The sequence below is a fragment of the Asterias amurensis genome, chromosome 21 (genome assembly GCF_032118995.1).
Source record: "Asterias amurensis chromosome 21, ASM3211899v1".
NCBI classification, from domain to species: domain Eukaryota; kingdom Metazoa; phylum Echinodermata; class Asteroidea; order Forcipulatida; family Asteriidae; genus Asterias; species Asterias amurensis.
In genome coordinates, this window is record NC_092668.1 from 12,585,473 (window position 1) to 12,609,488 (window position 24,016).

The 24,016-nt window shown below is 38.7% G+C and overlaps 1 protein-coding gene and 1 pseudogene across 2 annotated transcripts in view; both read left to right on the top strand.

Annotated features, from left to right (window-relative positions):
• Nucleotides 1-16,305, top strand: part of LOC139953121 (DNA-directed RNA polymerase III subunit RPC1-like) — a 29,724-nt gene extending 13,419 nt beyond the window's left edge. For both annotated transcript variants that reach the window (XM_071952537.1, XM_071952538.1), the window contains exons 18-40: nucleotides 705-843; nucleotides 1,570-1,734; nucleotides 2,151-2,235; nucleotides 3,061-3,148; nucleotides 3,415-3,526; nucleotides 4,250-4,363; nucleotides 4,769-4,864; nucleotides 5,137-5,198; nucleotides 5,620-5,775; nucleotides 6,325-6,446; nucleotides 7,588-7,670; nucleotides 7,959-8,147; nucleotides 8,544-8,695; nucleotides 9,103-9,189; nucleotides 9,614-9,679; nucleotides 10,173-10,289; nucleotides 10,803-10,914; nucleotides 11,558-11,630; nucleotides 12,136-12,235; nucleotides 12,800-12,868; nucleotides 13,265-13,328; nucleotides 14,021-14,090; nucleotides 14,672-16,305. In XM_071952537.1, the coding sequence (XP_071808638.1) occupies nucleotides 705-843; nucleotides 1,570-1,734; nucleotides 2,151-2,235; nucleotides 3,061-3,148; nucleotides 3,415-3,526; nucleotides 4,250-4,363; nucleotides 4,769-4,864; nucleotides 5,137-5,198; nucleotides 5,620-5,775; nucleotides 6,325-6,446; nucleotides 7,588-7,670; nucleotides 7,959-8,147; nucleotides 8,544-8,695; nucleotides 9,103-9,189; nucleotides 9,614-9,679; nucleotides 10,173-10,289; nucleotides 10,803-10,914; nucleotides 11,558-11,630; nucleotides 12,136-12,235; nucleotides 12,800-12,868; nucleotides 13,265-13,328; nucleotides 14,021-14,090; nucleotides 14,672-14,762 (2,412 nt within the window). In that variant the 3' untranslated portion in view covers nucleotides 14,763-16,305. The remainder of the gene's footprint in view (nucleotides 1-704; nucleotides 844-1,569; nucleotides 1,735-2,150; nucleotides 2,236-3,060; nucleotides 3,149-3,414; nucleotides 3,527-4,249; nucleotides 4,364-4,768; nucleotides 4,865-5,136; nucleotides 5,199-5,619; nucleotides 5,776-6,324; nucleotides 6,447-7,587; nucleotides 7,671-7,958; nucleotides 8,148-8,543; nucleotides 8,696-9,102; nucleotides 9,190-9,613; nucleotides 9,680-10,172; nucleotides 10,290-10,802; nucleotides 10,915-11,557; nucleotides 11,631-12,135; nucleotides 12,236-12,799; nucleotides 12,869-13,264; nucleotides 13,329-14,020; nucleotides 14,091-14,671) is intronic.
• A 1,268-nt stretch (nucleotides 16,306-17,573) lies between these two features.
• LOC139952924 (DNA-directed RNA polymerase I subunit RPA12-like) lies at nucleotides 17,574-22,283 on the top strand (annotated as a pseudogene).
• Nucleotides 22,284-24,016: the final 1,733 nt, after the last annotated feature.

Here is a 24,016-nt window from a genome sequence, read left to right on the forward strand (position 1 = left end):
CGTTTCGGACACAGCCTAAAACCTTACAGAGGAATTTTTAGTTCACAGTTCCGATTATTATTATTTTTTTTTTTATGAGCTGTCGCCCAACTCACAAGGCCAGTCGGCCACTTCAAGTTGAGGGCTACCCTTAACTGATTTAGGCTGTTGACCCAAATCAATTGCCACTAGGGGCACAATCCCACCTACTCCTAGGGCTGAAACAGGGTTATCCTCTTCACAGTGCATTTAGGGATTTAGGCATCCACTAGGAGCCTTGCTGGTACAGCAGAATTTACCACAAACATGACAAAGCAATTATGGTTAAGTGCCTTGCTCAGGGGCCCAAGTGTGCTGTCCGGGATTCGAGTCCCAAGCTCTGCTGCTGACAGCTCCAAAGCTTGGTTCCGGTGAACTAGACTGCTCAGCCACGACAGGCAACTCACTGAATAATAAAAGTAGAAACGCCCTTGTTGCACAAATTTGTGCACTTTCAGATGCCTAAGAATGGCTTCTGGCATGAAGTCTTTTAATATTTGAGTGAGAAATTACCTCTTTCTCAAAAGCTACATTACTTCAGAGGGAGCCGTTTCTCACAATGTTTTATACTATCAACAGCTCTCCAATGCTCGTTACCAAGAAAGTTTTAATGCTTAACAATTATTTTGAGTAATTACCAATACTTTCCAGTGCATTTAAACCTTGATGAAATTGTCTACTTCCAGCCGAGGTGTCTGTGGACTGGCAAGCAGATTTTCAGCACTATCATCAAGCCCAACGACACCTGTGGAATTATTATGAATCTACGAAGCAAAGCCAAGAATTATTGCGGCGTTGGGTTGGACCTTTGCTACAACGACTCCTGTAAGTTCTAATCCTTAATAGTCAAAACCCGATTTCCTACACTTGCTCCACTTGATTATTTGCTTTACTAAGATTGACGACTGTGCGTACATTGCATGCTGATTGTTTTGAGTGGCATTGGTGGCTAGTGCGTATAGCGCAACTTCTCTCCAATGTGGCCTTTGTTCAATAATAATACTGGGTTTCTATGTAGCGCTTAATCACATCCCAGTCAGGGCATACCGAAGTGCTCAGAGTTTTTTTCCTGCAAGGTTTGTCGAGCTACCCTTTGAAAATTCCTTTATAGCACCATGTATAGGCGCCATGGCACTTAATGCTGCCGATCAAACCTGAAACACTGGAAACACATGGGGCCTTTGGCTTTAACCTCATCAAAAGGGGTAGCAATAATAGTTAGGTGTCTTGCTCAAGGACACAAGTGTCACAACTTTGACTCGAACCCACACTCTGCGGATCAGAAACACCAGAGCGGGAGTCCGGTGTTCTTATCTGCCTTGCCACAACACGCTAAGGCTATTTGAGTAGAGTTGTGCGTTGGTGTTCTCTTATGCCACAAGGTTTTCTCCAAGCCCTCCAGTTTTCCTCCCTCTGAAAAAAGATCAAAACACTTTCAATCTTTGACAGTGCTCTGGTCATACATGTATATGGGTTTAATTTTGCTGTCTACATTGTCATATATGATTTAAGTAGATTTGTGATTTTTGCTATTATTTTTCTTTTTTTCAGATGTTGTGATCCATAATAGTCAGCTGATGTGCGGAGCTATGGATAAGAGCGTCCTTGGGTCTGGCTCCAAGAATAACATCTTCTACATCCTCTTGAGGGACTATGGGGAATCCTACGCTGCCAACGCTATGAGTCGATTGGCCAGGCTGTGCCCATACTTCCTCAGTAAGTTGTGACAGCCAATCAGCTTCTTAGTTTTGTTTGTCTGTTTCGATTTGGACCCAATATCATGGAGCTGCTTAAGCACAAACAGTAGCTGCTAAGCACATCAAAATAATGCTTACCAGATTAAGGTTATTGGCCAGAAAACGTGTCATATTTACCATGTGTGACTGGTATCCTGCTTATTTTTTCTCAGTAGAAAGTCGCTGTTTAACCTTCGTTTTGACAATAAGCCAATTGGCAATTTGATTACTAGATCTTGTGTACTAGGACAGCTACAGTGATTAAGTTCACTTACAAGAAATCCTTGATTTATTACATTTTTTATTTATAATAATATTTTGTCTTATAATAATTATGTGTCATTGTGTTAGGATGTAATTCTTCTTGTGACGCTAGATTATGTTTTCATTTTGTAGGTAATCGTGGTTTTTCCATCGGCATTGGTGATGTCACTCCTGGGGCGGGGTTAGTGAGTGCTAAGATGGATCTACTCAAGGCAGGGTGAGTTAAAATAATGAACACATTAATGAAGACCTCCGAGGCGTGTCATGGCCTAGCGGTTCAGAGCACTGGACTCAAGCTCTGGTGTTTCTGATCAGCAGAGTGTGGGTTCCAGTCCCGGTCGTGATCTTGTGTCCTTTTAGCGAGACACTTAAAGACACTGGACACTATTGGTAATTGTCAAAGACTAGTCTTCACAGTTGGTGTATCTCAACATATGCATAAAATAACAAACCTGTGAAAATTTGAGCTCAATCGGTCGTCGAAGCTGCGAGATATTAAAAAACACCCTTTTTGCACTATGGTCACGCAAAGTTGTGTGCTTTCAGATGCTTGTTTTCGAGACCTCAAATTCTAAATCTGAGGTCCCGAAATCAAGTTTGTTGAAAATTACTTCTTTCTCAAAAACTACTCCACTTCAGAGGGAGCCGTTTCTCACAATGTTTTGTACTACCAACCTCTCCCCATTACTCATTACCAAGTAAGGTTTATGCTAATAGATATTTTGACTAATTACCAATAGTACCCACTGCCATTAACCATGATTCCTTCGTAAAGTTGGAGAGGTAGTGCTTTCTGCTCTACCACCAAGAAGGCTCTCAAGAAGGACTTACTTTATCAAACTTGGTGTGTGGATTGGTCTTGCGGTCCCCCAGAAGCCCCTAGACACCCAAAGATACATCAAGGTCATTATGGCTTAAACTAAAGAAATGCTGTCTGAGCGATAACTCAGGATGATGAGATTGATTTCAGCAGAGCATTTGTGTTTGTTTTAAATCGACACGCCATTCTTGTTTACTGTTGTTGTTTATGTTTACACTCTAGATACTCCATGTGTGACGAGTATATCAGTAATTTAGAGAAGGGAAACTTACAGACTCAAGCGGGCTGTACGGCTGAAGAAACACTAGAGGTAAGTTGTCTGTTGCATACAGACCTGGAATGTCAGCTCTGAGAGGGCAAGGCCATTTCATTCATAAAAACCTTAAAGTCTTTTGAAACATTTGATTGGGCACCTCACATTAACTATGCATACATGCACATGTATTATATTTAAAATTTGTATTTATTAATATTTATCTGTGTAGGCAAATTATCCAGTTAAACGCCTTTCACAATCACCTTTGCAGACCAGTTAACTCTAGTATAAAGTTCCAAATATTTTTCTCAATCTGACAGGCGATGATTTTAAAGGAGCTATCTGTGATTCGAGACCACGCCGGAAACGCTTGCCTAAAAGAACTCCATAAGAGTAATAGTCCACTCACCATGGCAGTCTGTGGATCCAAAGGTAGCTAGAAATCACTTTGAATCTATTTCTCTGACATCACAAAACTTATAATATAATATGGTCATAGTAGCAAGCATCATGTGAAATTACTTCTGATTTAGTTTGATTAAAAACAATAACAACACTTGAATCTGAGAAAGGATTCGTGTAACAGTCCTCTAACTATAGCCGTCTGTGGATCTAAAAGGTAACGGGAAATCACTCCAAAATTACTTAAATTTGTTACTTTGTCGTAAAACTTCTTATAAAGATTGTAACGGTAGCAAGCATCCTGTGAGATCATTTCATCTGAAGTAATTTGATTAAAGAACCAAAACAACAATTGTATCTGAGAAACGATTCATGCATGAATTAATTCTCAGATTGCTGAGCGGTGGGTGCCCACTGCGAATGCTGCGACCACAGATACAATTGTACCAGCTGTCACCTTTCTGGATGGATTTGATGTTCTTGTGAAAATACCATTACAGGTATTGTGTAAACAAGTAGACTCTGTATTCATCTGAAGCTTTCACAGGTGACTCTTATTGTGTGTGGATGGATTTAATGTTTTTGTGAAAATACCACAACATTGATTTTGCTGTTTTCTCGACAACTAGACACAGTATTCATCTGTTTTCAGGATTACTCATCAATGTTGAACTGATACAAGTTAAAAAAAAAAAAGGCAGATTGATTTGGATATTTCTGAATGATGTGTTTATTTTTTAATTTATTTTTTAGGGTCATTCATCAATATTTCCCAGATGATTGCTTGTGTGGGTCAGCAGGCCATCAGTGGTCACCGAATTCCCAACGGATTTGAAGATCGGGCTCTACCTCATTTCAAACGTCATTGTAAGTATTCCATTCTTTAAAGAGTTTTCGAGTTTGACCAGGAAAAATCGGAAAGTATACATTCCTTTCAGTGAGTGTGTTTACATTGAGTTACTTGGGTCATTAAACTCAAAGGATGAGCAGATAATTTGCCTGGGGCATTCAGCAGCACCATTGGTTTGTGCATGACCTAATTATTAGTCCACTGTTTGGAAAAGGAATTACATGGAGATAACAGGTGTGAGTTGTCAGATGAAAAGGATGTTTTGATTTTAGCTTCTTTCTTTAATGGAGCTTTCTCGTTACGTAAAAATAAAATAAATTCAGACTTTTTCATTTTTGCTGTATGAAAGGATCTTCTTGCAAAACTAGATTTATTTTATGGAGATGAAACTAATGGTTGCTTTGTTTGAATCATCTTTTCAGCTAAAATCCCGGCAGCTAAAGGTTTTGTCAAGAATAGCTTCTACACTGGTCTGACGCCAACTGAGTTTTTCTTTCACACCATGGGTGGAAGAGAAGGTAAGTAGAGATCAACCTCATTTGAGCACTGTATTGAGATTGCCGGTAGCTAGCTAAAGGCAGTTCGAATCCTATGTTTTGGCAGTGGTTACCGAATATATAATAGATGTTAAATTTGCATCGGGGATAAACAAGTGCTCTTGCAAAAGCAACATTAGGTAAAAAAAAAAGGGGCAGATTGAAAAGTAACCCAAAATCTATGGAAGTTTAGTGAAATTTTCATTAAATTGAGAATAAGAGATTTCAATTAATATTTAATTGTTTTAATTTAGGTCTGGTGGATACTGCTGTTAAAACTGCAGAGACTGGCTACATGCAGAGAAGGCTGGTCAAGGTAAATACTGCCCTCTGTTGAGCCTTTTGAAACTGATAAATACTGTCACCTATTGGGCCTTTTGTATTAAGACTTATTGACAGTGACTGCCCTCGTGCCCTCTGAAATAACACTAAACACTATGGGTGAGTTCTGTCGGTGTGTTCTTGGCCTGAGTGCGCTATTTGCTCGCTCCGAACGATGAGAACACGACCTGGGAACAATACTCTCGGAACAACATCACACACTACCTTTCAGCAGGGATCAGTCGAGAACAAACAAAAAGGCACTACATTATCATCGTTTATATGAACAGTGATCCTGTGTGTTCTTGAGTATCCAAGAACGCACCGCCCGAACTCAATCTAAATGTCTCTGTCCAGCCTTCTTTTATTTTTGGCCCAAACCATTAATTTATTCATTTTTGTTTTGTTATTGACAGTCTTTGGAAGATCTGTGCTCCCATTATGACTCGACTGTGCGCAACTCCATGAGTGACGTCATCCAGTTTGTATATGGAGCCGACGGACTGGATCCAGCTATGATGGAAGCTAAGGACAAGCCGGCTGATTTTGATAGGGTGCTACATCACATCAGGGTGAGGGAGGGGTGGGGATGGGCTTGGGGAGATATGTAAAGGGCTAATGGTGTACCCTCATGGAAGCTCAGCAAGCTGAGTTTGATAAAGTGCTACACCACATCAGGGTGAGGGAGGGGAGGGGTGGGGCATGAGGGAGGGATGTAATGGGTGCTACACAACATCAGGTTAAGGGAGGGGAGGGGTGGAGCTTGGGGAGAGATGTAAAGGGCTAATGGATGCTACACCACATCAGGGTGAGGAAGGGGAGGGGTGGGGCTTGAGGGAGGGATGGAAAAGGCTAATGGGTGCTGCACCACATCAGGGTAAGGGAGGGGTGGGGCTTGAGAGTGGGATGTGAAGGGCTATTTGGTGCTATATCACATCAGGTTGAGGAAGGGGAGGGGTGTGGCTTGAGGGAGGGATGTTAATGGCTAATGGTTGGCCCTCATGGATGTTAAAAACAAGCTGACTCTGATAGAGTGTTGCATCACTTAAGGGTAAAGAGGAGGATGGGACTTACGAGAAATGCAAGACCTAAACTTGGAATTTGTTTTATTTTTGACACAGAGTAAGTTCTCAGATCGTGGTAGTTTTACAATGAGTAGTGGTGCATTACGATCTGTAGCGTATGAAATCATCAACTCCAAAGAGTTTCAGATGTGCAGTCCAGAATTCAGACAAGAACTCAAGTAAGTAATTTTTATACATTTTGTTAGAAACATATTTGATATCAAACGGTGTATCTTCACCATTTAAATTTATCATTTCTGAAAATCATATTCCTGCTTTTTAGACATGTTTCTATTCAAGGAGAAAAAATGGAAGAACTCAGAGCTAGGCTTCTAGCTATAACACATGCAGAGAGAGAGGGTAATGGCCAGAACATCTTAAAGACAGTGGACACTATTGGTAATTGTCAAAGACTACTCTTCACAGTTGGTGTATCTCGTCATATGCATAAAATAACCAACCTGTGAAAATTTGAGCTCAATCTGTTGTCGAATTTGCGAGATAATCATGAAAGAAAAAAACACCCTTGTCACACAAAGTTGTGTGCTTTCTGATGCTTGATTTCGAGACCTTAAATTCTAAACTTAAGGTCTCGAAATCATATTCATGGAAAGTTACTTCTTTCTCAAAAACTATGTCACTTCAGAGGGAGCTGTTTCTCACAATGTTTTATACCATCCGTCTCTCCCCATTACTCGTAATCAAGAAAGGTTTTATGATGATAAATATTTTAAATAATTACCAATAGTGTCCACTGCCTTTAAATGGGTTGAGATTTAAGGAATAGACTTGCTTTGGTATGAGCCAAATATTGAGAGAACATTTCTTGCAGACAACTCCAAGGAGAAAACTCTACCTGATGAAGAGTAGGATCTTAAAGGAACATGTTGCCTTGGATCGGTCGAGTTGGTCTTTGTAAAGCGTTTATAACCGCTTGTTATAAAATGCACATGGGTAGAAAGATGTTTTAAAAGTAGAATACAATGATCCACACAAACATGCCTCGATATTGCACAGTTTTCCTTTTACCTCGTCGACTAACTCGGTCGGCCATTTATGGGAGCCAAATTTTTTACTCCCATAAATGGACGACCGTGTTAGTTCGCACAGTATAAAGAAAACCACCCAATTTCTAGGCAAACTTGTGTGGATCATTGTATTCTACTTTTAAAACATTGTTCCAACCATATGTATTTTATTTTAAAAAACGGTTACAAATGCTTTTTATAGACCAACTCGTCCGATCCAAGGCAACGTGTTTCTTGAATGTCTTTCTTCGTCAGCTTTTTTTAAATGTTGATTTTTTTGTTTGGTTTGCAGGGATTACATTGACAAAGTTTGTGAGAACATTCGGACCAGTCGGTTCCAGTGCGGACTGAGTGAAGTACAGAAAGAGAGAAACGGTAACAACTTTTTGTTATTTGGCTCGTTTTATTGATTGGTTAACTTGTTTTATCAAAGGGAATGGCGGAATCATACAAATCAAATCTGAGGTATCAAAATCTAATTCATGGACAATTATTTCTTTCTACGTCACTTCAGAGGGAGCTTTTTCTCACAATATTTTAAACTACCAACCTCTCCCCATTACTCGTAATCAAGTAAGATTTTATGATAATAACTATTTTGGGTAATTACCAATAGTGTCCACTGCCTTTAACCTTGAATCTGGTTGCTCTTGATCGTTGCAGTTTTGTACCAGCTGGAGCGCATCACACCAATCCAGCTAAAGGAGTTTCTGAGCATGTGCAGATTGAAGCACATGAGGGCGCGTATTGAGCCAGGCACGGCGGTAGGTGCGGTTGGTGCCCAGAGCATCGGGGAACCGGGCACTCAGATGACACTCAAGACCTTTCATTTTGCCGGAGTTGCCTCCATGAATATCCTTTAAACAAAATTAAAAAAATCTTTTTCTGAAACAGTTACAAGACTTTCTGTTGATTTTGATTTGAAACCTTTGCCATTTTGAACACTTTTTTTCTTCTTTTTATATTCATTAACCATGCAATGCCTCAAATTCTATATAGTTGCATCTCCTGTTCAATAGGAATCATAAGGTTCGAGTACTTAAAAATGCTCAACTTATGCTTTTCCCGAGAATGACGAGATTACTTATGACCTGGTAACTTTTATATGTTTCACCCACCCTGAAAGAGAATATCTTCTCCGGAAAGGGGGATCAAATTTCCATGAGCTGCTGCAGCCCTTCCAGCGAGGCTCTGGTCAGAAACAAATTACAAACCTTCCGGTGCATTTTTCTTTAACCACGATATCACATATCACCTTGGGTGTCCCCCGGATCAAAGAGATCATCAACGCATCTAAGAACATTAGCACACCAATCATCACAGCCCTGCTTGACGTGGAGGACAATGCCGACTTCGCTAGGCTGGTCAAGGGGCGGATGGAGAAGACTAGACTTGGAGAGGTAAGACGTCCGTGGCGACTTTGTGAGCAGGGGTTCGAATCTTGTCTCGAACTTGTGTCAGAATTGTGGAATTGAACTTTAGTGTTGAAATGTAGGGAACCCAAGTGCACCCACAATGAACATCTGGCGTCACACTTCGAAGCTCTCAAAATTTACCAGATACCAGCCTTGAGTGTATGTCAGGATCAGTATTAATTAACATTCGACCTCATTTCAAATGGAGATTCACAGTCAAATCTACATGTATACATATAATACAGCAATATATGCACTCAGTTATCAAAACTTGAGTCGGAGGCAGCAAACTGCTCGACCACATCAGGCATGAAGTTAAATGCCATTAAGTTTGTTTAACTGCTCTATGTTTGTTACTGGTTTTACGATTGCTACTGTGTTTTGATTGTCAGGTGTCTGAGTTTATTGAAGAGGTGTTCCTCCCAGATGATTGCTTCATTCTCATTAAGCTAGACCTGGATCGAATTAATCTACTAAAGGTAAATACATACATGTATTTCATGCATGTGTTTTTTTTTCCTGACTTCAGGATTTTGATAAAAATCTCCTTCGGCCATAAAATATTCTTGAAAAAGAACTCAAGCAACCATGAGAGAGAGAAAGAGATCATCGCTCATAAAACAAAATTCACAATTTTTGGAAACAAAAACTTATATTCTCATTTTTGTGAACATTTCCGGTAAGTTTCAGGCCTAAATACAGAATTGTTATGTTATTACACTAACAAGTGTGAAGGACTTGTCATCACTCAATTTGCTATGTGGTATTTCTACAACTAGAAACTCTTTGAATGGCCGCTCTAAGCAGAAAATGTCAGCTTAGCAAGCTTTATGAAGTCTAACCCAGATCTCCCAAAAGTATAATTAGATTTGTTTGATTGATTGTTATATCTTTTGTCGACAGCTTGAAGTAAACGTTGACTCGGTCAGTATGTCCATATGTGCCTCAAGACTCAAGGTTAAACCACAGGTAAGATTCAAGTAATATTTTCTTTGTTCACCTATGAGTAACTGCACACCTACTCTCGTTTCCTAATCATTCTGCTACAGATGGATTGCAAGAGGCGTTTAACCGCAATATTTGATCAATAGACCTTATGCACATGACGTCATTTCAGTAGGGCGCCCTCACCTAGAGGTCAAAAGGAGGTTGTTTATTGGCCAATTCTGTGCGCCGCGCGTACAAATCTGTGCGTTTCGATTGTTTCGTCACTGTTTTTCCACTAAGATGGCGGCTGGATGACGTCAATGCATAAGGTCTATTGTGCACGCGTGAAGAGCTACCATTGACTAAGGGTCACGAGCAGCGCGTACACGCGTGCACTTTTCCATTGTTTTACATCAAAGATAGTGGTCAATGACGCGTATTGCAACCCATCTATTGGGAATATTTTTGCTGTTGGGTGTGTAAAAAGAAAAAAAAAATTTAAACAAATCTTGGTGTGATTGTGGTTTTTTTTCAGAACGTGCAAGTGATATCATCCAGTATGCTAACAGTGACCCCACAGGAGACTAGTAAGAGTTCAATGTACTATGCTTTGCAGTTTCTCAAGAATAATCTCACCGATGTCGTCATTCAGGTAAGGTATCTGGATCTGATTTCAAGGGAAGGTTTACAATTCGGTAATCACTCTTAAAATTAACGCAAAATAAAACTTTTTGTTAAAAGCCTACAGCAGCCGTCGATAAAATAAAGCATTTTGAGAAACATTCACTATGAGGTAATGTGGCTATGTAAACAGTTTGTTTTTATGTCCCACAGTTTTCCTCAGATTGTGTATTCCTACTGTGGATTATTCTTCCAGCACGTCGACATAACCGCATCAAATTTTTCTGCAATATCTATGAAAAAATTTAGGAAGTCTTCGCATGAAAGTTTATGTATATCTACATTTCTACAAGATTAAAACGATTGAATAGTTCCTAACACCAAGGGTGTACTTTGCCTTTAATAGATTTTGTGATTAAGTTCAACAATTTCTGCAAACTTTCAATTGAAAAGAAAAACTACACCCCATGATTTGTTGCTTTGTTTGCAACAAATTCCACACTTTTTTTCAATCTTGCTACAAATGTGTTTTATATCTTCCTAGGGTATAGCAAGTGTTTCTCGTGCTGTAATACACATTGACGAAAAAGGCAGTAAAACTCTTTACAAGCTGCTGGTCGAGGGCGACAATCTACAAGCGGTGGTAGCAACAAGGGGTGAGACACTTAAACATTATCTTTCATGTCCCAGGTTCGGTCCCACTTTGTGTAATGAATATGCATGTTGCGGTGACGGGATTAGTGCATCGGACTCAAATTCTCCAGGGGAGGCATAGCACCAGCTCCTGGATAGAAGAGACCTAGAGGCCGCCCTCGATCATCCTGGGCCCAACAACTTGGCCGGCCTAGCAAAATCGACCACATGTGGCATGAGGCTGTAGGACGTGGACATAGGAGATAAGCGCCGCGGACCCTTGCTGTCTCTGCGGTTGATTGATTGACTCAAATTCTGGTTCGAATCCCAGTCGTGACAATTGTGCACTATAATTGCACTATAATTATAATTGCTTCTCATCACCCAGGGGTAAATGATGGGTACCTGTGAGGGCAGAGATGGTTCTTGTGACTGATTAAGCTTGGTGCGCTACATGTTTGGCAGCACAGACTGTATACTCCCAAGAGAGCTGAGATGGTTCAAGGATTGAAATAAATGGCCCAGTGACCCAAGGAAATATCGTTGGAGCGCCATGAGCGTCACTGAGTGACAGATTTGAGTGCTATATAAGAGGCCACTGTTATAATTATTATTAATTTTCGGAATAAACTCTTCTAAAAATCAATTTGTTAAATTTAATTTTAGGTGTGAAAGGAACTTCAACAACGTCAAACAACACGTATGAAATGGAGAAGACATTAGGTATAGAAGCAGCGCGGTAAGTTATTGAAAAAAAATTCTTTAAAATGTTTTTGGTTGTTCCCACAAGCTTACCATTTTTGTTTATAGTTAATTTTGTATCTGTGTACTTTCATCTCTTTTATCTACATTTGTATTTCCACTTGACTGCTTTTAATAATAAAAATATCGAAGTCTAATTATTTAGTGCACGTATCTACCAAACAAGGTACTCAAGGCGCTGAGTATATACAAACCTTGCAAAAGACTAGTTATTGCAGTGATGAATTCTGAGACCCAATTATTTAGCACCTTATAATGGTGTACAAGGTGCTACGGCGCATACAGCAGCCACAGCCAGGGCGAACCCCTTCTCTTTTCGAAAAGTGCACTGGGTTCTTTTATATGTGTTACACAACACATGGGACCAACGGCTTTACGTCCCATCCGAAGGACGAAGTAAAGCAATGGTATGTTTGTTTTGTTTTGTTGACTCTGTTGTTTATTGAGTTCGAGTGTAAAATATTTGCGTTTTGTTTTGACAGGCGTACAATTATTGAGCAGATTGAGTATACGATGGTGAGTCACGGAATGAGTATTGACCATCGTCATGTGATGCTACTCGCTGACCTCATGACCTACAAGGTACAGTCACCAAATCAAACTCTCAAATTTTGTTTATGGAGGTAGATGGTTGAAATCTCGCTCTAGAATTTTTTCTTTCCAATAAAAAGTTAATGGCCTGATGTTTCGTTTCGACCCTAGCAGAGTCTGTCTTGAAGTTTCATACAAAAATAAATATTCTTTATTCAACCCCAAATCATTAAATGTTCACCCAGTCTGTTTCCCGTGTTATTATTTGAGCACCGTTTTCCACTACATTTTTAAAACAACTTTTATGGAGAAATTGCCTAACTCACAAGGCCGGATGGCCACTTAAAGTGAGGGCTACACTTGTTTTGGGTTGTCGATCCAAATCCAACTGTCATCCGATGCTCTAAACCTCTCGGCCATGACACCAATTTCACGATCCAGCAGTAGATAGATCTCCAAATCCCCATCTTGTGCGTTCAGCATTATATAATCTTTGGTTCTTATAGAGTGGGGATATTTGTGATAGTATGGAAGGCTTCTCTTGCCAAATAAACTTGAGAATAACGGCTTTTTCATTCATTTCTTTGCACTTCTTTTGTTTTTCCATTCCTTCAGGGTGAAGTTCTTGGGATAACTCGCTTCGGTCTGGCTAAGATGAAAGAGAGTGTTCTGATGCTTGCTTCAGTAAGACCAAACTTTGATTCTAGATTTTGTTGTATGCAAGTTCCCCTTTGAACAAGGCTAGAAGCCACTCTTGGTAAGGGGTTTTGATAATTTATTTTTTATATTTTTTTATTGATTACACATCCAATAGCACAAGGATGAATAGGAATTGAGAAGAAATGTTTATTTTCTAACCGGGGTCGCCAGAGATGACGGGCAAGGGTGTAGGGGTAACACCAAATAATATTCTTTATCCCCGGTGATAGTTTAAGTTTTTAAGATATTTCTTTGTTGAAAAAAATATGGGGGGGGGGTTAATAATTAAATTTTTTGTTTGATATTCCAGATTGATTCTCTTTTGAAAATATTGAATTTTTTAATCTAATTTTATGATATTGTTGTCTTTTGGTGGAATAGTTTGAGAAAACTGCTGATCATTTGTTTGATGCGGCGTATCACGGACAAAAAGACTCCATTTGTGGTGAGTAAAAAAATGTCCTAGTAGTACAAGTGGCTTCTTATAATAGCGTGCATATCCATCACTCAATGACGCTCAAGGCGATTTAACATAAAGTATTTTCCTGCAAGGTAATTAGGACTTTGTTTTGAATTATGAGATCTACTGCTTAACAAAGCACCATGTACTGGTTTACAAGGTGCTGTCGCGCAATATGCTGCCAATCAAACCAGGAACACCAGGACGAACCCCTTCTCTTTACACAAGACACGGGACAAACAGCTTTATGTCCCATCCGAAGGACGAAGCATCTCGGTTAAGTGTCTTGCTTAAGGTCACAGGTGTCAGGGCTGGGACTCAAACCAACAGTCTACTTATCAGAAACATCAGAGTTTGAATTCGGTGCTCTTAACCTCTCGACCATGACACGCCACATAGGCTGGTGCAATCTTAGTTTGTATCGTTAACTAGGGTGTGATCCCTGGCTATGCGACAGTTACAGTTGTATGGCTTCTGACTAGCAACCCTGAACAAAGATTAACAAAATAGGAAGACTGGCAGCATTGACGCTAGATATATGTAGCTCAGTTGTTAGAGCGCCGACACGTTAATCCAAGCCATTTTTCGTTCAAGCTGCTCTTCAATAAATGTGTCTTGACGCTCTGAGTAAAATGTAACATTTTTCTCAGTCAAATTTGTTTTGTTTTTTATCCTAGGTGTTAGTGAGTGCATCATCATGGGAATTCCAATGAATATTGGGACTGGAATCTTCAAATTACTTCATAAATATCCTTTGATTCTCCTAAGTCTACTTTCAATTTATTTACAGTATTTTATGGCTCTGGGGTCGATTTAACAACGAGCTAAGATTGAATTTAACTGCAAATCAATCGTAGTTGCTAAGTAAAGTGTGATGTCACAATACCAATCACTTTGGTAATTGTCTTGAATTTGCGATGAATTTTATTGCTTTGTGAAATCAGCCCCTGATCTGACGTTGAACTCAAACTTAGGTGCACAATGGTGAAAAGAAGGAGGGATGAGAAATCTCAGACTTCAATCTGAAGTTAAACTTGTTTTTGACCCTAGCAGAGTCTGTACACTGGGTGCGTTCGTTTAGCTTCCCTAGGTCGACCCCGGTGCGTTCGAATAGCTTTGATGTCATTCCAGGGGCTCACCCAGGTCAGCTCCCAGTGCCTGCTTGTGGAGTGGGTCAGTTGGGGGTCACGTCAAAATTTGTATCGCATTTGCAGCGATTTTGTTTTGTAGAAAGTATGAACCAGGCTTTAGCCTAATAAATCTTTAGTGTTAATAACTATCCAGTGAAAAGCGACTTGGTGCATTTCCCTTAACCATGATGCCTTTACAGCTGAGAAAGAGAGCTCACCACCAAAACGATCGCTCATCTTTGATAACCCAGAGTTCCACCTCCCAGGAACTTCCACAACTTCAAAATAAAACAATTGGAGACAACTCACCGGAGCAGCTTCAAGATGAAACATTGGAGACAACAACGGGAGCGTCTCAAAAGTCAGAATGCTTGTATCGTTCTTATTGGATTGAACAATTCGACCTGATAACCTTATCATCGTCATCATTTAGCGGTCGCAACCAAGATTCCATTCACAATGTCAAGCCAGAGGTGTTTATCCCTCATCATGGTTTGAAAGTCCTCATATCAGACTCCATACCTCTATCAACTACGCCGATGTAGTTGAGAGGTCTATGTCCTCTGTTATGGCGTGGAAGTCTACAATATAACACGTCGGGTATGACCTAGTCTTTAGCATGATGGCAGTAGCTAGCAAAGCGGACTCTACGTTGAGCATTAGTAGCAGAGATTGTTGGAATGTCTCCGTAACTCTGTTCTTTGGTCTTGTGCTCCCACATAGTACCTCGGCCTTGCATGAGATTGCACCTGCCACCGATACTTTGTTGATAAACTTGAGAGATTTCTTTGTTAAGGGATCCTCTCCCTATACAAGTGCAGCACACCCAAGGGCATTTCGCATACCTCCTGGGCCCAATTTCAAAGAGCTGCTTAGCACAAAAATTTGCTTAGCATGAAATTTTTGCCTTGATAAAAACAGGATTACCAACGAAATTTCTACATGATTTTCAGGATAAGCAAACAACTACTGAATACCAGTAACAAGCAATTTGCAGCAAATGGAAAATTGGTTGGTAATCCTGTTTTTATCGAGGAAGAAATGTCATGCTAAGCAAATTTGTGTGTTTAGCAGCTCTATGAAATTGGGCCCTGGAGGCAATCGCCCCCATGCCCAGTCATTGCCTTGATGCCCCTTGAAATGTTCCAGTATGCTAAGGAAAACTGCCTTGCCCCGACAGGAACAAAGGACCACATGCATTAGGCCCGATTTCTAACAAAGAAGTGATGTAGTTTTAGAGAAAGAGGTAACTTTTCACCCAAAAATTTGAATCTTTCTCGGGCAAACACGAACAACTCTATGCAACAAGGATGTCTTTACTTTCAACATTTTTATAAAACTTCGACGACAAATTGAGTTAAAATTTTCTCAGGTTTGTTATTTTATGCATATGTTGAGATACACCAAGTGAGAATACTGGTCTTTGACAATAACCCTAAAAATCAATATCTCGACAGATCACAAAAATAAGTTTGTGAGATTTAAAAAACTATTGATCAATTTAACATTGCTAATTTTGTTATCTTAACAAATATAAATTGTTCACATTATTGTGTTTTGTTATTATTGTTATTTTATCTGAATTATGCAAATTCATTCTTATGATTTGATCTTGGAAAGGTCAAAGTTCGTTCAAATTGTTAAAGGTAATAGTAATTTCTGGGTCAGTATGTTGCTATGAGGACTAAATAAAGACTACGTTTAAGATGACAACTTTGAAGTGTTGACTTGATTTTTTTGTATGAGTGTTTGTAGTGTTTTTAATTTGTCTCACTAATGACCGTCTGACTTAAAGACAGTGGACACTATTGGTAATTGTCAAAGATAAGTATTCACAGTTGGTGTATCTCAACATATGCATAAAATAACAAACCTGTGAAAACTTGAGCTCAACTGGTCTTCGAAGTTGTGAGATAATAATGAAAGAAAAAACGCCCTTGTCACACAAAGTTGTGTGCTTTCTGATGCTTGATTTCAAGACCTCGAATTCTAAACTTGAGGTCTCGAAATCAACTTTGTGGAAAATAACTTCTTTCTTGAAAACTACGTCACTTCAGAGGGAGCTGTTACCCACAACCTTTTTTAATATCAACCTCTCCCCATTACTTGTTTTAAAGGAAGGTTTTATGATGATAGTTATTTTGAGTAATTATCAATAGTGTCCACTCCCTGGGCTTATCTGTAATCCCACAGACCGAAGAATTTGAGGTATAAATTAACTGGCAACCAATAGTTCGGGACCATATCCAAATCAGTCTAGACGTGTTAAAGGCAGTGGACACTAGTGGTAATTAATCAAAATAAATATTAGCATAAACCTTACTTGGTTGCGAGCAAAGGAGAGCTGCTAGTTATAAAACATTGTCCCTCTGAAGTAAAATAATAAAAACACTTCTGACCAGAAGCCTTATTCCTATCTGAAAGCACACTATTTTGTACAACAGGGGTGTTTTCATCATTTTCTTGCAACTTCAATGACCAATTGAGTCCAAATTTTCACAGGTTTGTTGTTTTATGCACATGTTGGGATACACCAAGTGTGTATATTGGTCTTTGACAATAGTTAGCAAACGCAAATAGCATTGCATTTTTATCAAATTTTGCCCCCAAAATATACTAGAAACCTTGTGTACCCAATTTTGCCTGAAAATGTGTACTTTTTCAGTTTTGCCTGAAAAAGTGTGCAAACATTCCAAACATTAAATTCCATATCGATAAATTTTATTTGCATTTTGTTTGTATTTTAAAAGTTGACCATCCCCAAAAGTATTTAGTCTTTAGCTCCTAGCCTATGAACAATGATATTCAAATATGAATATTCATGAGCAGTGAATATCAAAGTAGTCACGGGGGGTGGCTTGCGGGTTTTAATTAGACTGGTCCGCTGTCTTTATCATACACGAGTGTGCTAATGTGACGTCAGGTGCTGAGGCCAAATTGATCGCGGGAGATTCTACAATCCGCCAACAGAGGACGCGATTCCTATTTTAATACCTAGTCAGATACCCTAAACCAAATTCAACGCTGAATTATCGGATGAAGTCCAGCTTGATAAATCACGCGCGGCCTATTCAGAAACGCATGCTGGATTAGAATTTCTCAAAAACATGGACGGAGAGGAGTCATTTGCTTCTTCAAGAGAATTTTGCCCGCAATTTGGCTCCATTTTACCGTTTCCTGAAAAAGGAACGGTAGTTATGAAATGCAAGACGTGTCCTCACAAAGTAAATGCAAAAAGTAAGTTTAGAATTAATGTATTTCTTGTGGAAACCAGAGCTTGTAAAGTTGTGTGCGATGGGCCCCTGGACTTGTGCGTTTATAAAATGGGTAGGCGGGGGGGGGGGAGGGGGGGGGGGGGTGAGGCTGATGCATGATCGCAACATACTTTGAATATAATATTGAATACATTAATGCAAATTCAGCTCAATGACTTTGAATCTGATGATGTAAATGACAAGTGACTGATAATTTGTATTTTACAAAAAAAGTTGAATATTTTTTTTAGTATAAAAAAATATTTATAAACAAAATAGTAGACGTAGTTTTCAATATTAATTTTGTAATTTACATCATAATCGGCCTACTAACGGATAACTTTCCGTATGGCGCCACCACTTTTTCACTCATTTTTACAAAAAGGGATATATCAATCAGGTAAATTAGATACTATATTATTTTATTTCGAATAAAAAAGTGGTGGCGCCATACGGAAACTTTTCCTTACTAACTACTAGGCCTGCCTGTAAGATAAATGATTGCCTTTTATATCATCCTTTGTAATGATTGCATCCCGGTGGCTCATCCGCTGTTTAGTCATGTTATAATTTATAAAAATATATATACAAAATAAATAAAATTATATTTTTTAATTGTGGTAAAACAAACTAAAAGAAATACTCTTGGTACGGTCCTACTAAAAGCCGACAACAAGCCGACAACGCCGACAACAAGTCCAGAGCGCCGCCAACACGCCGCCAACACGTTTTAAATACCTCAAAAATGGCAAATAAACCATATACATTTTAGAACTATATGTGTTCTGTAATATAAACATAAAGTTAATGAAAAAACTTCACAAAAAGTGTGAATTTTTAACCAGAAAAAAAATTCACTTGCACGGAAAGCGGTCGGACGCCATCTTGGCTTAAAAACCGTGTTTGGACCAGACCATTATGATACGGGTAGATTTAGCACTTGTCAACAACAGAGGGCGGGCTTCATGTGAAGACCTTCACTGCAGTGTGCACAGTGCATGACGCCCGCCCTCTATTGCTAAGTCTGACTCACCCGCATCATAATGGACTGGTCCAAACACGATTTTAAGCCAAGATGGCGTCCGACCGTTCTCCGTGAACGTTAAGTTTTTTTTCTGGTTAAAAATTCACACTTTTCGTGAAGTTTTTCCATTAAATTTATGTTTATACTACAAAACACACATAGTTCTAAAATGTATATGGTTTATTTGCCATTTTTGAGGTATTTAAAACTTGTTGGCGGCGTGTTGGCGGCGCTCTGGACTTGTTGTCGGCGTTGTCGGCTTGTTGTCGGCTTTTAGTAGGACCCTCTTGGTACAACCACTTTTTCATTCGATGTGAAATATTAATTTACTTCAATGAGATATCCCTTTGTTTGTAAAAATGAGTGAAAAAGTGATGGCTATACGGAAAGTTATCCCCATTGACTGTCTGACTTACTTTTTTTGGAAATGAATGTTTCAGATTTTCAAATCTTATGATGAGGCATGGTGGTCTGTGCTGTGCAACGTGCCGGTACCATGCACTCATGATTTCAAAATCGACCAACACAAGTTAAAATAACCTTCCTTTCATTCACAGATTTTCAACAAAACACTTGTGTAAATTTGTGTTTATTAATATTATCAGCGAATTTTTTTTATCTTTGTATCACTCAGTGGTGACCGCATATATCACTATCCTTAGCACAGACGGCATATTTTTGAATGAATGAAAGTTCACTTTTTGTCTTCCTTCACATTACAGCTGCATTACATGGTGTGGTCTATCATTCTTACCTGTGTCTCAACTCTCGCAAGAATGTTAAAGGTCGTTACAAGGTTACAGCCAGAAAGACCTAGGACCACTGGTGAGTGAAACACTGGAGTTTTAGGCCAAGTTAAAAAAAAAAAACATGTTTTAAGCATCCCCGCCAGCTTCCTTTTTACATGCCGCCTCCTTTTTAATTTTTTACCTTTTATTAATATATTTTTTTATTCACATAAAAAAAAAAAATTACGCACATTTTTTTTAAAGGGTATTTTTAAATGTTCTCAGCTAAAACAATCTGAATGTCTTGACCAATACGTTTCATTTATGTATTGTGTGTTTGAGCAGTAGAAAAAACAATGGATATTTGACATTTTAAAAAGAATGGTGGCCATCTTCAAATAAAAAATAAAAAGCCCCTCCTCCCCTTTTTTTGAGAAACCCGGATGCTATACATGTTTCTTTTTTTACTCTGCCTTATCTTAGAAAATGTCCAATTTGTTCAGGTTTATATCTTGATGTTTACGTACAGAAATGTTCGTACTTTATGTTGTTTATTTGTCTATACTACAACCACCAAAACATTTTGTTTGTATTTGTTTCTTTCAGAGGTTTCATTATTTATATTTAACTGTGAATTAATTTAAAAAAAGATGTACAAATAAAATCTGTGAAAAGGGTTCACTACCCACAGCGAAACCTCTGGCAATTTCTAAAATTGGTTTATGAAAAAGATGCACAATAGATGAAATTTATTCAGTGATTTATTTCATATGGTTTCTTTTGAGAAACATTTAGGTTTACCGTTTTATTTTATTTCAGGAAAGAAACAAAAACAAATCAGTGAAAGTGTTTGCTGCCTGTAGGGGAACCTCTGGTCAATATTATGATATTGTTTGAAAGATAAATGCGCAATTTTTGTTTGAATATAAGGTGGTTTATCATTTCGCCATTTTGAAAAAAAAGCACCCCCAAATTTCTTTGTTTGTACTTGTTATTTTATTTCAGAGTTTTTTCCCCTCTGAAAAAAAGCAAAAATCAGGGATAAAGGTTTGCCAACTGTAGGGAAAGCTCTGGCCAATGTTTTAACTGCGTTTAATTGAAAAATGTACCAGCACTTCATTTTAACTGGCAATTTATTATATTATATGGTAATTTTTGATAATTACCCTCCCCCTCCCCAAATATTTGGCTAGAAATAGTTTTGTTTTATTTCAAAGATTTTATATTTAACACTGAAGAGCAAACTTCAGTGATATGGGTTCGCCACCCATAGGGAAACCTCTGGCCAATTTTTTAACTGTTAATTGAAAATTTTGCCACTTCATATTTATTAGGTGATTTATCATTTGGTAAGTTTTGAAAAACAAGCCCCCAAATATTTGGTTTTGTATTTTTAACTCTGAACACAGGAGAGCAAAAATTCAGTGACAAAGGGTTCGCCACCCGTAAGGAAACCCCTGGCCAATTTTTTAACTGTGTTTGATTGAAAATTGCGCCACTTCAAATAAAAAATTGATATTTGGTAAATTTTAAAAAATATCAAAAGCCCCTAAATATTTATATATACGAATGGGTTCTCTTTCATTTCAGAGGTTTTATATTTTACCTCGGTGATATTGTAAAATCGTTGACAAAGGGTTCGCCACCCGTAAGGAAACCCCTGGCCAATTTTTTTTGAAATGTTTGGGAAAAAGCAAATGTTATTTGTTGACGTATCGAAATCTTTACCTCGAATGGATTCATCACTACTGTGACAGTGTTGTGCTTCTTTCTGTTTTCTCAGCAAGTAGAACCAGTAGACCTATTTTGTTGAAACTTTCACAGTTTTATTTCATCTTAGGCGCTTTATCACAAATTTGTTTTTTCAGTGCTTGGTTATTTTTCACCACTTCCTAAATTTCATTTTTGTATCTGGTCGTGTTTCAGATTGACAGGGCATGTGCCAAGTGCGGTCACGATGGACTTCATTTCCACACCAGGCAAACCCGATCAGCTGATGAAGGACAAACTGCTTCTATTTCTGCCCATCATGCAAGTAAGTTAAGGACTACTTAAGCCTGGTTCATTCTTCCTGCAAATGCACAGTGAATTTTGGCGACACAGCCCCGATTTCTTAGGGAATGTTTTGAAGGGGTTGTGACACAGTTCAACTGTTGCGAGTTAGTGACAACAAAATTTGCTTCACATTCGCAGGAAGTATGAACCGGGCTTTAGGCTTGTAGACCCTTTTAGGTTTATCATACAGTTTCCATAGATTGCACAGGGGTTAGTAGGTACCTGTGAGGGCAGAGATGGTTCTTGAGATTTTTTTAGCTTGGCTGCACAGGCAGTTTATTCCCAAGGGAGCTGAGTTGGTTTGATGAATGAAATAAATGGCCTAGTGACTAGGGGTAACATTGTTGAAGAGCAACGACTGTCACTGAATTACGGATTTCAGTGCTATATGAGAATTAGTACAAGCAGAAATTCACTGTTTACATGACATGTGTAGAAAGCACAATATGGTTACAAGTGCAGCAATCAGCAAAACAGAAACAAACAAAACATGCAATTGGATCTTTAAGGATCTGCGGTGGATTTCACAAAGAGTTAAGACTAGTCTTATCTCAAGTTACTCGTCTAACTTGGGATTGTTAGCCTTAAGTTTTAAATATCTCCTGGGACTAGTCCTAACATAGGACCTGTTCTAACTCTTTGTGAAATCGACCCCAGGATGGTTAGGTTCAAAGGTTCATTTTTTATGTAAAAGTAATTTGTGATTTGTTTTTTTGATTTACAGGCATCAAGAGATTGAGTACTCCTGAAGAGAATCAACATCATCGGATCTGTCTACACTGAGAGGAACTCAAGGCAAGAGCTCACTGGAACAAGGAGATGAAATCAACACCGACGATGACGACGAAAATGGCGACCTGATGCCAGAGAGATGTCTTACTGATGAGGAGGCTGATTTTTGACTGTGCTTATTCATTGAAAATTGCGCCACTTCATATAAGGTAATTTATAAGTTTTGAAAAACAAGCCCCGAAATATTTGGTTTAATATTTTTAACTCTAAAAAACAGAAGAGCAAAAATTCAGTGACAAAGGGTTCGCCACCCGTAAGGAAACCCCTGGCCGATTTTTTTTACATGTTTAGGAAAAAGCAAACGTAATTTGTTGTACCGAAATCTTTACCTCGGATGGATTCATCTCTACTGTGACAGGGTTTGCTTCTTTCTATTTTCTCAGCAAGTAGAACCAGTTAACCTTTTTTGCTGAAACTTTCAACGTATTCATCTTTCTAACTCTTTGTGAAATCAACCCCAGGATGGTTAGGTTCAAAGGTTCATTTTTTATGTAAAAGTAATTTTATATTAATTTATTGTTGGATTTACAGGCATCCAAAGATTGAGTACTCCAGAAGAGAATCAACATCTTCGGATCTGTCTACACTGAGAGGAACTCAAGGCAAGAGCTCACTGGAACAAGGAGATGAAATCAACACAGCAACGACGACGACGACGACAACCTGATGCCAGAGAGATGTCTTACTGATGAGGAGGCTGATTTTTGACTTTGCTTATTCATTGAAAATTGCGCCACCTCATATAAGGTAATTTATAAGTTTTGAAAAACAAGCCCCGAAATAGTTGGTTTAATATTTTTAACTCTGAAAACAGAAGAGCAAAAATTCAGTGACAAAGGGCTCGCCACCCGTAAGGAAACCCCTGGCCGATTTTTTTTACATGTTTGGGAAAAAAGCAAAGGTAATTTGTTGTATGGAAATCTTTACCTCGGATGGATTCATCGCTACTGTGACAGGGTTTGCTTCTTTCTGTTTTCTCAGCAAGTAGAACCAATTAACCTTTTTTGCTGAAACTTTCAACGTATTCATCTAACTCTTTGTGAAATCAACCCCAGGATGGTTAGGTTCAAAGGTTCATTTTTTATGTAAAAGTAATTTTATATTAATTTATTTTTGGATTTACAGGCATCCAAAGATTGAGTACTCCTGAAGAGAATCAACATCTTTGGATCTGTCTACACTGAGAGGAACTCGAGGCAAGAGCTCACTGGGACAAGGAGATGAAATCAACACCGACGATGACGACGACGACGATGACAACAACGACGACCTGATGGCAGAGAGATGTCTTACTGATGAGGAGGCCGATTTTTGACTGCTTATTCATTGAAAATTGCGCCACTTCATACAAGGTAATTTATAAGTTTTGAAAAACAAGCCCCCAAATATTTGGTTTAAATTTTTTAACTCTAAAAAAAAAGGGTTCGCCACCTGTAAGGAAACCCCTGGCCGATTGTTTTTTACATGTCTGGGAAAAAAACAAACTTAAATTTGTTGTATCGAAATCTTTACTTCGGATGGATTCATCGCTACTGTGACAGGGTTTGCTTCTTTCTGTTTTCTCAGCAAGTAGAACCAATTAACCTTTTTTGCTGAAACTTAAACGTATTCATCTTTCTAACTCTTTGTGAAATCGACCCCAGGATGGTAAGGTTCAAAGGTTCATTTTTTATGTAAAAGTAATTTTATA